Source organism: Myotis davidii, unplaced genomic scaffold (assembly GCF_000327345.1).
Source record: "Myotis davidii unplaced genomic scaffold, ASM32734v1 scaffold174, whole genome shotgun sequence".
NCBI lineage: Eukaryota > Metazoa > Chordata > Mammalia > Chiroptera > Vespertilionidae > Myotis > Myotis davidii.
Window position 1 is genome coordinate 2111945 of NW_006289087.1, and position 12956 is coordinate 2124900.

General features: G+C 40.7%; 1 protein-coding gene across 1 annotated transcript in view; it reads left to right on the forward strand.

Annotated features, from left to right (window-relative positions):
• NVL (nuclear VCP-like) overlaps nt 1–12956 on the forward strand; it is a 42043-nt gene that overhangs the window by 6011 nt on the left and 23076 nt on the right. The window contains 10 exon segments of the mRNA XM_006761258.2: nt 189–248; nt 250–285; nt 826–960; nt 1682–1783; nt 4039–4156; nt 5397–5541; nt 6316–6580; nt 8181–8399; nt 9374–9478; nt 11173–11235. Coding sequence (XP_006761321.1) covers nt 189–248; nt 250–285; nt 826–960; nt 1682–1783; nt 4039–4156; nt 5397–5541; nt 6316–6580; nt 8181–8399; nt 9374–9478; nt 11173–11235 — 1248 coding nt within the window.

The window sequence follows — 12956 nt, forward strand, 5'->3', positions numbered from 1 at the left end:
AGCTTTTTTTGCTTTTTTAAATGGGACTCTAGAATATATAAATTTACCTATGTGGCCCGCGTTGTATTTCTCTTGGACAGGGCATCTCTAAGTGGTTCCCAAGATCCAAGCCTTTTGGTTTGTCAAAATCTTGCTCCTTTTGAATTAGTAATGGATCTTTTCCAAATCTCTTTGCTTTAATCATCCAGGATTCCAAGGAGCCGTCTCTTCTGGAGAGTAACAAGAAAAGGAAAGGCAGGTTAAAGAGCGTTTGAAGATGTCGGAGGCAATGATGTGACACTAAAGGTTATTCAGATTCAGAATTTTACTTCCAGTGGGTATTGCTAATCAGTTATGCAACTCAAGTCCACTTCTTTGTCCCTAATAGGAACTGGGTGTAGGAAAGGAGACTGGGAAGGGGAGAAGAGCAAACCTAACTTGTACCCCGCAGGGTATTGAGGGATAAAAGCACCAGAATAGCTTCAACTTTGTCACCACTTTAATTGTAGTGTGCATAAGCCACACGCTTTGTAAGTGCTGTTATTTAAAAGTAGTAATAATAATAATGGTTCCTGCGTATGTTTTAGTGTCTGCTCTATTCCAGTTACCCTGCTAGTTACTTTTCAGTACACCTGCAAGGTAGACATTAGGAAATGGAAGCTTAGCGATGTTATTGCTGAAGTCATGCAGTCGGTACCAGAGCTGGAAGTCAAGGTCAGGTCTAAACCCAAAGCATATACTCTCCCTCCTATATTTTGCTGCTCCAAAGCGTAGGACATTTCATTCCGTGTTGATTCTTTCTCCCTTGGCCTGGGAAAGACATCTCTGCCGTCTCCTCCCTGCTAGGAAGTCTGCAAGATGCTCATCCACATGCGTCACCCGGAGGTGTACCAGCACCTGGGTGTCACACCCCCCCGTGGAGTTCTCCTGCACGGACCGCCGGGCTGCGGGAAGACATTACTCGCACATGCAATTGCTGGGGTGAGGTTTGCTGACACTTGGTGGCTTTTGTTATTTTTGTTGTTTGTTTTTACTCTTTGGTTAACTTGAACCAGACTTGGCATATTCTCAAGAGGACTGATTCCTCATTTTTTTTTACCTCTTTTATGCTGCTGTTTGTGAGATGCTATTTTTTAAAAAGTCTTTATTGTTGAAAGTATTATGTTTTGGTTCAGTTCTAAGTGGGGGAAAACCTCTCTCTTGATATTCCAGACCCTTCATTCAAAGGAGATGATAACAGAGTTTTATAGTGACGTCTGTAAAGTAAAAACAAGTTATCTTACTGTGTTTGAATAAAATCATAGATTTTAAAGTTTTCTACCGGACCAATACAAAAAGATATTTCTCAGGAAATTTGTCATTTTATTTTATTTTTTTTAAAATATATTTTTATTGATTTTTTACAGAGAGGAAGGGAGAGAGACAGAGAGTCAGAAACATCGACGAGAGAGAAACATCGATCAGCTGCCCCCCGCACATCCCCCACTGGGGAAGCGCCCGCAACCCAGGCACATGCCCTTGACCGGAATCGAACCCGGGACCCCTCAGTCCGCAGGCCGACGCTCTATCCACTGAGCCAAACCGGTTTCGGCAGGAAATTTGTCATTTTAAAAATGTAATTAGGAGAGAGGGACTGACTATGGAAAAAGTAGGAAAGTAAAAATTCAAAAATTTAATCATTCTTTCATACATCTGTGCACAGGAACTTGACCTTCCACTTCTCAAAGTCGCTGCTACAGAGATTGTGTCTGGAGTATCTGGAGAATCTGAACAGAAGCTGAGAGAACTGTTTGAACAAGCTGTGGTGAGCCAGCTGATGAGTAATGTCACGTGGTCACATTGTATAGGTTACAGTGAAAACCCTGTTTTCTCCAGTGCCAGGATTTGTTACCCATTCACTAGTCACTTTTTTTAAAAAATATATTTTTATTGATTTCAGAGAGGAAAGGAGAGGGGGAGAGAGAGAGAGAGAAACTTCAATGATGAGAGAGAATCATTGATGGCTGCATCCTGCACGCCCCCCACTGGGAGTCAAGTCCGAAACCCAGGCATGTGCCCACGAGAATCAAACCTGGGACCCTTCAGTCCGAAGGCTGATGCTCTATCCACTGAGCCAAACCATCTAGGGCTCTCTGGCCATTTTTTTGATAAACATAATTTTTGCTACTCATGATGGCAGAATATTTACACTTGATCTTAGCCAAAGGCTGAGAAATGATGAATGCTAAATATTTAAAGTAGATTTACTGATACGGACCATGGGATAAAATAATCTATTGATTCTGAAACCAAAGATAAATTGGTGTATGTTGAAAAGAGATTATCCTTGTGATAATTTTACTTTCACTTTTCACAATACAGGATTGCCCAACATCTTTTAAGCACTGTGAAAAATTTTAACAGAATGATCATATTATAAAAGCAACCATAGAAATACCAGCATAAACTCTTCTGTGTTTGCATCATTGAAGCTGTGAAAATACAGTTTTGTCATGGGAGAAATTACAGCTTGGACTTTATCCTGGTTGGAATTCATGTCATTAAATTTGTATGCTTAAGAACTTCTGAGAAAGATGACATTTGGGTCCAGTTTTCTCTTCCATACAGTGTCCTCGTTAATGGTCTGTACTTTCAGGTCTGAAGCATAGGTTCAATACTTGTGCCACCCCTTAGTAATTGTGGAATCTCAGACAAGATATTTAACTTCTCTAACCTTGAGCTTCCTTACTAGTAAACTAGGTTAATAGTACTACTCACATCTCATGGGTTGTTGAAAGCAGTGAATGAGAGGATTCTTCCAAAACCTTTCATGTGGTGCCTGAGACCTGTGGTCTCTGGAACTTCTCATGCAACTGGCTCACGTGTCCAGTAGTCTAAGTGCTTCTCTGCGAACACTGTCATCAGGGGCTGGGAGGAGAACCAGCTAGTGAGGGGCCAAATCTCTTTCCTTTGAAATTGTGTGGTTTTGAGTCTTAGCCAGGCTCAAGTCTGACTCAACATAATCAGTGTCACTCCCACCCACTGAGTAACTCAGAGTGAGCGGTCCTGTAGCTTATATATATATTTTTATCTAAGTTTTTATTTTAACTGATCCGTATCTATTTGTCTCTGTTTTATTGGGGTAGATATGTTTACCTTACCATTTTAAACATTTTGGAGTGTACACTTCTGTGGCATGAAGTACATTCATATTGCTCTGTAACCATCACCCTCCTCCATCTTCAGATGTTTTCATCTTTCCAGACTGAAGCTCTACCCATTCAACACTCTAACTCCCCATGTCCCCCTCCTTCCAGCACCTGACAACCGCCATTCTACTTCTGTCTCTACCAGTTTGACTACTCCAGGTAGTCGGTGCTTATATTACATCCTAACTTATTCTACCTTAGCTCTTATCCAGTTTATATTTTTTAAAATGCTCATTCTCCACACTGATGCCTGGGAGCTTGGCCACCCTTCCTGATCCAGTGTCATCTTCAAAGTCAGCCGCTCGCAGTTTCCGTGGGGGATGATGCTAAGTTCTGGAGATGGTTGGATGGCTGCACAGGGCTTGAGCATATTCAGTGCCATTAACTGTGCCCTTCAAATGGTTACGATAGTAATTTTATGGATATTTTACCACATAAAAACAAATGAGAAATAAAGCTTTTAGTCTTCTTAAATGCCACTTATAGCAGATTCTAGGGAAAGGCTTAGATATTTTTACATCGGCAGGAACACATATAACATAAGCTTAGGTTTTTTTATTTAAAGCTTATAAACTTGTAATTTATATGTTATAGCATAGCAAATATGCCTAATTTACAAAAGAATTGTGGTCAATTTATCATCACAAAACATGGGTTGATGAGAAGAGTTTAAATGTGTTCTCTTACATGAAGTCTCTTTTAAGCATCTTGCTTCTCTTAAGGCAGATAAGTCATGCACTGTAACTGCCTTTAGGTTTACTGTTTTGGTGAATGATATTTAAACGTGAAGATTTTTAAAAATGTGTAGTTAACTATGCTGCAGTATAGGAAATATATTTATGATTGTCTTTTGTGATATTCTTGTTTCTAGTCAAATGCTCCCTGTATTCTTTTTATTGATGAAATTGATGCCATTACCCCCAAAAGAGAAGTTGCTTCAAAAGATATGGAACGAAGAATTGTAGCCCAGCTCCTAACCTGCATGGATGGTCAGTTTAAAATGATGAATTCGCTTTGAGAGAATAAATTGTCTTTGTTTTTAATAGTATAAGTAATATGTGAGGATATAAAACATTCAAATAGAGTAAAACTCAGAGTAAAAAACAGATATCTTTTTTCCCCCCATAAAAAAATTACATCATTAATATTTTAGTTTTGGGAGTGTAACTTGCAGTTATTTTTAATGGGTTTACACAAATGTATAAACACACTAACATATTGTTTTGCTTTTTACAATATTGTGATTGCACCATACACATTGTTCTGTCATTTGCTATTTGTATCTTAAACATGTCTTGGGAATCTTACCATTTCAGTGCAATTATATTCTTTTTTTTCTTTTTAATCCTCACCCAAGGATATGCTTTTATTGGTAAAAATCAGTTGAGAGAAATAATACGTAGGAAATACACACTAGGCCCTGTATTCTGTCTGTGCCTAAAAATTTAGCTGTGGATTAAGCCAGAGCAACTGAAGACTGTATTGTGTCCCATCTCAGATTAATGCCATGAGTCTATTTGGAGACACGTACCCCTCTGTCTCGCCCAGACTCCCTGTTGTTGGACTGCTCACCTTGCGCTTCCCCTCACACCTTTCCTCCCATGTAGGATTTCATTACCGTAACGCTGCTTATTCATATCCTGCCCTTCAAGAATGGAATGTTCCTTCGTCCATCCACTCTCCATTATTCCTCAGCCGTCATGTCACTGTGGTGCCTTTTTAAAAATATATTTTTATTGATTTCAGAGAGGAAGGGAGAGGGAGAGAGAGACAGAAACATCAATGATGAGAATCATGGATCGGCTGCCTCCTGCACGCCCCCAACTGGGGATCGAGCCAGCAGCCCCAGGCACGTGCCCTTGATCAGAATCGAACCTGGGACCTCAGCCTGCCGTCTGATGCTCTCCCCACTGAGCCAAACCAGCCAGGGCTGTGGTGCTTTGTTTGTACCTGTTATGCTTCACAAAACCTGTCTTTATGTTTCTCAATAGATTGTGAGCTGCTTGAGGACCATTTGTATTTATCTTCCTCACATATCAGGCGTTTAGTAAATGATAGATAGATAGATAGATAGATAGATAGATAGATAGATAGATAGATAGATAGATAGATATTGCTGTTTAATGTGTAATACTTTCTCTCTAACCACTTAAATGATTTGTGTAAGCATTACTGTCCTCATTGTCAAGTGTCTTGTTCACCACTCACCCTGTGTCTGCTTCTTACTAGATCTGAATAATGTGGCTGCTACAGCTCAGGTCCTAGTCATTGGAGCTACTAACCGGCCAGACTCGTTAGACCCTGCTTTGAGACGCGCAGGAAGGTTCGACCAGGAAATTTGCCTTGGTATCCCCGATGAAGCATCCAGGGAAAGGTATGCTCTTAGAGAATGAACAAGTGTGCCACTGTGTCATCTGAATGAATGCTTTGAAATTAAGGGGTAAGAAGCATGTCACCTTGTTTGCCCCCCCCTTCTCTCTCTCTCTCTCTCTCTCTCTCTCTCTCTCTCTCTCTCTCTCCAGTTAAGTTGGTTTGAAAGGGAAGAAGCCCACATTAAATGAATGCTTTAAGAAAATAATTTGCTCATCAGTAGGGTAATTGTTTCAGACTTCTTTCAGCAGTAATAATGGACTTACATACCTGTACACTCATTTGTCCATTATTAACAGTGGCTTGCATTCTTACTTTGGCTGGTCAGCTTAGGGCAGTATCTAGAGTATGGAATAGAGCAGTGTTCACTGGCCCACATGTGGGTTCAGTCTGAGTACCATACCTTAACCTGTTGCACTAACCTGCCTAAGAGCAGAGGTTCTGGGAAAAAGAATGAAATGCCTGCCAGAGAGTTGAAACCTGCGTTTTATTACAGACCAGCCTTCCTAGTCATTGGTGTTGAATGTCAGCAGAGCAAAAACATGTCCACCGAATGACTAAAAATACTCAGGGGGCCCTCAGGGGTTTTGATGGGTTAAATCTTAGGTACCTGGCATTTAGATGTTGAAAACGTAATGTGAATGAGAAAGATTAAGAGAGAGGAGTAGAAATCTAGTAAAGAAATACTTTGAAACACTGTATTTCAAATAAATATATTCAGTGACTTGTTTTCACTGGTAGGTTAGGAACCTGAATTTTCCCTCCATCTCTTTTACAGGATACTTCAAACGCTGTGCAGAAAGCTGAGACTTCCGGAAACGTTCCACTTCCGCCACTTAGCGCACCTCACGCCCGGCTTCGTTGGTGCGGACCTGATGGCGCTGTGCCGGGAGGCAGCCATGTGTGCCGTCGGCCGGGTCTTAATGCGGCTGCAGGACGCACAGAAGGAAGAGCCTGAGACGGAAGGTTTTCCACGCGAAGGAGGCCGGGGAGAAAGGATGGGAACTGAGCCCACTTACACCACGCGGGTGCTTTCTAGTCAGGTACCTACACTGCCCTTCAGATGTTCTGCATTTGTGTGACCTTCCCCGCAGGCGTCGTCATCATTGAGGTTTATGATTTTCTGTTGTCTTGGCATTTTATCTTTAGAACAATTATAAGTTATGCCCAGGATGTCTGTAATTTCAAAATTACAAGTTGGTTGGTTGGTGTGATTTTTGTTGTTGTTTATCCTGAATAAATTCATCTTACAATAATGATTATGACATTCTGGAGCAGGGGGTGGCAGACTATGGGCCTTCAGTTTTTGTAAATGAACGTTGTTATTGGAACACAGCTGTGGTCATTTATGTACATGTTGTCTATTTCCACTCTCACCTTTCACAGCAGACTCCACACAGGAGTCCTACAGCAGAGACGTGTGCTCTCTAGCCCAGGGGTCCTCAAACTACGGCCCGCGGGCCACATGCAAATCCACATATTGTATTTGTTCCCGTTTTGTTTTTTTACTTCAAAATAAGATATGTGCAGCGTGCATAGGAATTTGTTCATAGTTTTTTTTTAAAACTATAGTCCGGCCCTCCAACAGTCTAAGGGACAGTGAACTGGCCCCCTGTTTAAAAAGTTTGAGGACCCCTGCTCTAGCCCTTCATGGAAGTGTGCTGACTCCTCTTAGAGCATTGGGCACTCAGTTCTACTTCCTGGTTACCTTTTGGTTAGGCGGACTAGGAAAGTGCTGACACAACCATACTTCATCTCTAGCTGCAGGTGGTTCTGGATGACAGTCCTATGAATGTGAGAGGGGCATTGATCAGTCTATGTCACTGTTAAAATTTTGAGTTTTGTAAATCATGAAACCTCAAAATAACATTTTTACAGCATTTGAAAGTTTGCACAGGGGGTGTCTACTTATTATATAATTTGATCCATATAGTAACTTTGCCAAGTAAATATTACTTTCCTCATTTTATAATCAGAGAAATTAAGGTTAAGAGATTGTGACTTGCCTAAGGCCCTACTCCCTCTACTTTCCAGAGCAGGAACTTAGATCTACTAGTAGGTCTTTGGTTTTTCATATTATTTTTTTCTTACTCATTTGGAACCACAATTTTATCTGTTAAAAATATAAATGTATCCCTTTTATAATGTTGCATATAGGTTAGGATTTTATAAATTGAATTATTCAGAGTTACCCTTTATACTTGTCCTTTAATTTTCTTCACAAGGCAAGAAATCTGCCTTTGAAGTTCAAGACTGAAATTTTACTGCCATCAGAGTAACTTTGTTTTAATTTCACCAGAATTCAGCTGCTCTTAAATATTTATAAGTGAAAAATGGAAATAACATGGTTATTGAAATGAATCTGTGCCAGCTGCTTATATTTGCTGTAGCTAGCTGTCGCATAGGATGCAAAAGTCATTCTTCTGTATTTGAGTATAATTGGTGTTCCTTTCCTTGCCCAAATTAAATTACCTATTTAGAATAAAGTTAACTTCTTGTGTCAGTGGAGATGATTATTAAAATGCTTAGAAGTTTACTGTAGCTTGCAGAAATATTACAGAAATAATTTTTTAAAAATACAAAAAGTAATATTTCAACAAACTTGGTGATTTTCCTTTTCTTCTCCCAATTGCTCCCGTTAAGGATGAATTGCAGAGTCTGCTGAGGTTGCTAAGAAACCAGGATCCCCTCTCGGAGGAGCAGCTGCAAGGACTGTGCATCGAGTTGAATGACTTCGTTGTCGCTCTGTCCTCAGTCCAGCCCTCCGCCAAAAGGGAAGGCTTTGTCACGGTCCCCAACGTGACATGGGCAGATGTTGGTGCCCTGGAAGACATTCGAGAGGAGCTCACCATGGCGATATTGGTAGGTGTGTCTGTGGCCAGATGCCGCTGGCACGTGTGATGGGTACATGACCGCACGTGTGTACTAGGTTGTACATGTTCTGGGGTAGTAACATTAAGCCCCCAATGATGGTTTTTCATTTGTCTGAGATCTTTTTTAGACTTACTCTGTTGGCTGTGCATGAATTCTGTGAGAGTAAGTAAAAATGAAAGTTCAGGTTTCAACCAAGACCAAATTGTCGGAGAAACACTTTCTGAACTTAGTCAAGCTCACGAGGGTCACAGCAGTTTAATGCCCATGAAACTTGGGATTTTTCTTTACTCTTTTCCACGCTGCTGATCATTTCGGGGTTCATGAGTGAAGTGTGATCTCTGCAGAGATGTGTAACTTATGAGAGAAAATGCACGGAGGTTACAGCCAACAGGTGGTTCTGGCTTTTGACTACGTAGAGCACTGCTGCTTTTGGTTTCTTAAAGGAGGGCATTGCCTATAATTCTTACAGCCTGGAAATTGGGATAATTTTTTTAGAAACTTTTATGTTCAAAATGTTTTCAGAGCTTACATTTTAAGTATGGATTTCTCAGAGGAGGGACTTTTTTGTTTCCCACCATATACCTCATGCCGGAGCAGGTAGGCACGTGGTCCCCGGCACTGTTCGTCCCTTCGGGCCTCGTGATCAGTGCTGAAAGTGGGCCTCTGGAGAGCACGTGACACGCAGTATAAAAGGATGCTTGTGCCGAAGCCGGTTTGGCGCAGTGGATAGAGCATTGGCCTGCGGACTGAAAGGTCCCAGGTTCGATTCTGGTTAAGGGCATGTACCTGGGTTGCGGGCACGTCCCCAGTAGGAGATGTGCAGGAGGCAGCTGATCGATGTTCCTCTCTCATCGATGTTTCTAACTATCTCTCTCCTTTCCTCTCTGTGGAAAATCAATAAAATATATTTAAAAAAAAAAAAGAAGGACTCTTGTAACGGATCACTGCGGTTCTACTTCCAGGCACCAGTACGTAACCCAGATCAGTTCCAAGCTCTCGGGTTGGTGACTCCGGCCGGAGTCCTCCTCGCCGGTCCTCCTGGCTGTGGGAAAACGCTGCTGGCGAAGGTATGGTATATAACTACATGTCCTTTCTTAATGCTTCTAGTACCTTTACAAGGCATTGCTGTCAAGTCTGAGAACAGAGGAGGGGGTGAGAACATCGCAGTCTTGGTCTGCGCCTTCTACAACACTTTTAGGAAAACGTGGACAGAAAGAAGGCCCTGCCTGCTAAACTGTGAACCCACCAGGTGGCAGCCATCCCCTGCCTGGGTGCCTTACAGTGTTTGTTTTTAATCTTGCCTGACAATGAGTGCGAGATTCGTGGTGCTGCCCATGAAAAATTCAGTTATGCCCACTATATTTCACTTGGAAGCCAAAGAAGATTTCTGATCATTTCAGGAACTATTGGGGGTTTTGATGGGTTAAATCTTAGGCACCTGGCATTTAGATGTTGAAAACGTAATGTGAATGAGTCAGACTTCATTAGATGTGTATCCTGACTCTCCCTTGCTTAATGAGCTGAGAGAGAGGAGACTTACGAAATTGGCAGCAGGAGAGACAAAGATTGAGAGAGAGGATAATCTTCATGTTGAGCAATTTTTGGTGGCGGAGCATGCATGCCTTCATGGTTCATCAGGTGTTTATTGAGCTACTGAGTTTGCCAGAAATCGTTCCAGGTGCTAGGGATAAACTAGTGAACCTGTGCTAATAGAATTTATTGTCTGTTTGGAAGGGGCAGGCAGTAAACAAAAACAAAATTACAGATTCAGCTAAGTTCTAAAGGAAATAAACAGATTGTTATGATGGATTAATTGGGAGATGGCTATTGTAGGTATGGTGTTCAAGGGATGGTGATTTTTTTTTTCATTGATTTCAGAGAGGAAGGGAGAGTGATATTTTTTTTGTTTTCATTGATTTCAGAGAGGAAGGGAGAGAGAGAAACATCAGTGATGAGAGAGAATCATTGATCTGCTGCCTCCTGCGTGCCCCCCACTGGTGATCAAGCCCGCAACCCAGGCATGTGCCCTTGACCTGAATCGAACCCAGGACCCTTCAGTCTGCAGGCGGCGCTCTATCCACTGAGCCACCCCAGCTAGGGCAAGGGATGGTGATATTTAAGAGTCCTGAAGAAACCCTAACTGGTGTGGCTCAGTGGATAGAGCATCGGCCTACGGACTGAAGAGTCCCAGGTTCAATTCCTTTTAAGGTCCTGTGCTGGGTAGCAGGCTCGATCCCCAATAGGGGGCGAGCGGGAGGCAGCCAATCAGTGATTCTCATCATTGATGTTTCAACCTCTCTCTCCCTCTCCTTTTCTCTCTGAAATCAATTTTTAAAAAAAGTATTAAAAAAATAGTCCATTAATACTGACCCTTAGTAGAGGCTTAAATTGATTTTTTTACATTTTGGTTAATGAATGAATGATTGCTTTCGTTGGGCAGGGTATTTCTTGATGCAGAGATGACGATCTTTCATTAGAATTCCAAGCTAGGGCTACACACGTATAACATTCACATAAATATTTTGTGGCCCTTTCCTCTGATTTCTAGTCTTCATGATTCTTAGAAAGTTTTAGGTTGACATTTCTTTTTATTCATTCCTCTTTTTCCCATAAGTCTCCTCTCCTTCTAATTAGAAAGAGGCAACTATAAAAGTGGGAAAATAGAGTATACGCCACAAGAAACCCCCATGTTATCATAAACGATTGTTATTATTCTATTGTATATTTGTCTTATTTGTATCTCTTTGTTTCCTTTTATTAGGCTGTTGCAAACGAGTCTGGACTAAATTTTATATCTGTCAAGGGCCCAGAATTACTCAATATGGTAAGTTGTGGCATTAGCCATTGTTTAGATAAGGAAGGTAATGATCTCTCAAAATCCAGGGTAGAGTGTCTTCATATTTTTTAAACAATTGTCAGATTTTGGTGAAATCGCCTCTGTAGGAAAGAAGAAATGGAACCTTCCTCTGCTGTACTTCGTATATGTACTTTCTTAATTAACCCCTTCCCCGGCAGAAACGTGTATACTCGTTTTCACAAAATGTTCTTTTTCACTCGTCGACGAGTATACTAAGAAAATATGGTAAAAAAAATATGGTTTATAGGAAGACGAGTTACAAACTGTTTTCATAACCAGCATCAAAAATACTATATAGAACCAAAATAAAAAAATTAGTCTGAAAAAGAAACGTTTTTAACAAAAAAATTGTTGGGGAAGGGGTTAGGTCTGGTAACTTCTGAGTCTCAGTTTTTTCACCTGCAAAATGGAAATAATTGTAATAATTAACATTTTAAAGTGTGTACTCTGTACCATACATTTTTAAAGCACTTGACATACATTATTCTTCAGCAACCCTGTGAGATACAAATTCTTGTTTCCTCTGATTCACAGATGAGGAAACTTAAGTTTAGGGGGTGGACGATGAGAAAGGGGGGATAAATCATGAGGGAAGGAGACTTGGGGTGGTAAACACAATGCAATATACAGATGATGCACTGTAGAATTGTATACCTGAAGCCTATATAATTTTATTAACCAGTGTCACCCCCAATATATTCAGGTAAAAAAAAAGAAACCTAAGTTTGGGGGTTTTATATAACGTGGTCAGAGTCTGCCAGCCAGGCAGTAGTAAAGCTAAGGTTTGAATCTGGGTTGTCTGACTCCTGGGTCTGCTTTCCTTGTCCTAGGGTTGTGTGCCTCACATGAGTTAAGTATCAATAAATAAAAACACTCTGGGGAAAAGAAATCACTAAAGTGATATATAATAATTTCTTTTAGCATTTAAGCAATTGATATCTCAAATTTAAGAGACTGAATTTATTTCCTGTCCATTCTGTAACATTTAAACAGACACAATGAGAATGGTATCATTTGTTTTAAAAGACTTTTTAGTCCTGGCAGGTATGGCTCAGTTGATTGAGCGTTGTCCCATGTACAAAGAAGTCACCAGTTTAAGTCCTGGTCAGGTCACATGCCTGGGTTGCTGGCTCGATCCCCAGTAGGGGGCATGCAGGAGGCAGCAAATTGATGTTTCTCATATTGATGTTTCTTCAGCCTTGTCAGTGCAACCAAACAGTGTAAAAGAACTGACAGTACGACTTTGGACTTGGTACTCAGAAGGTCATTATTAACCTCAGGGGTAATATTTTCAGTGTTTTAGAAAGCCAGGTTATGATTGAAAACTGAATGGCAAATGAGGAATTAGAGATAAGTATAGGATCCTTATTTGAAGTATTTCTTAAAGGCCAAGATAGGGGTTTTTCTTTTGTTTGCTTATTTCTAATCAGTGTTGTCTTTGTTAAGATTGATTTTAATCTGTCCTTTGGCCTAGGTTGACCTTCCTCTAAATTAAATTTCCTTTACATAGTCATTTTGGTTTGCTATATCTGAACTCCTTTGCCAGCTATATTGATTATTCTTTTCCATCCCCATTTGAAACTTTATTGAACTTGTCTCCCAACCCACTGATACCTTTTCTTTTCTTTTCTTTTTTACTGATTTCAGAGAGGAAGGGAGAGGGAGAGAGAGATAGAAACATTAATGAT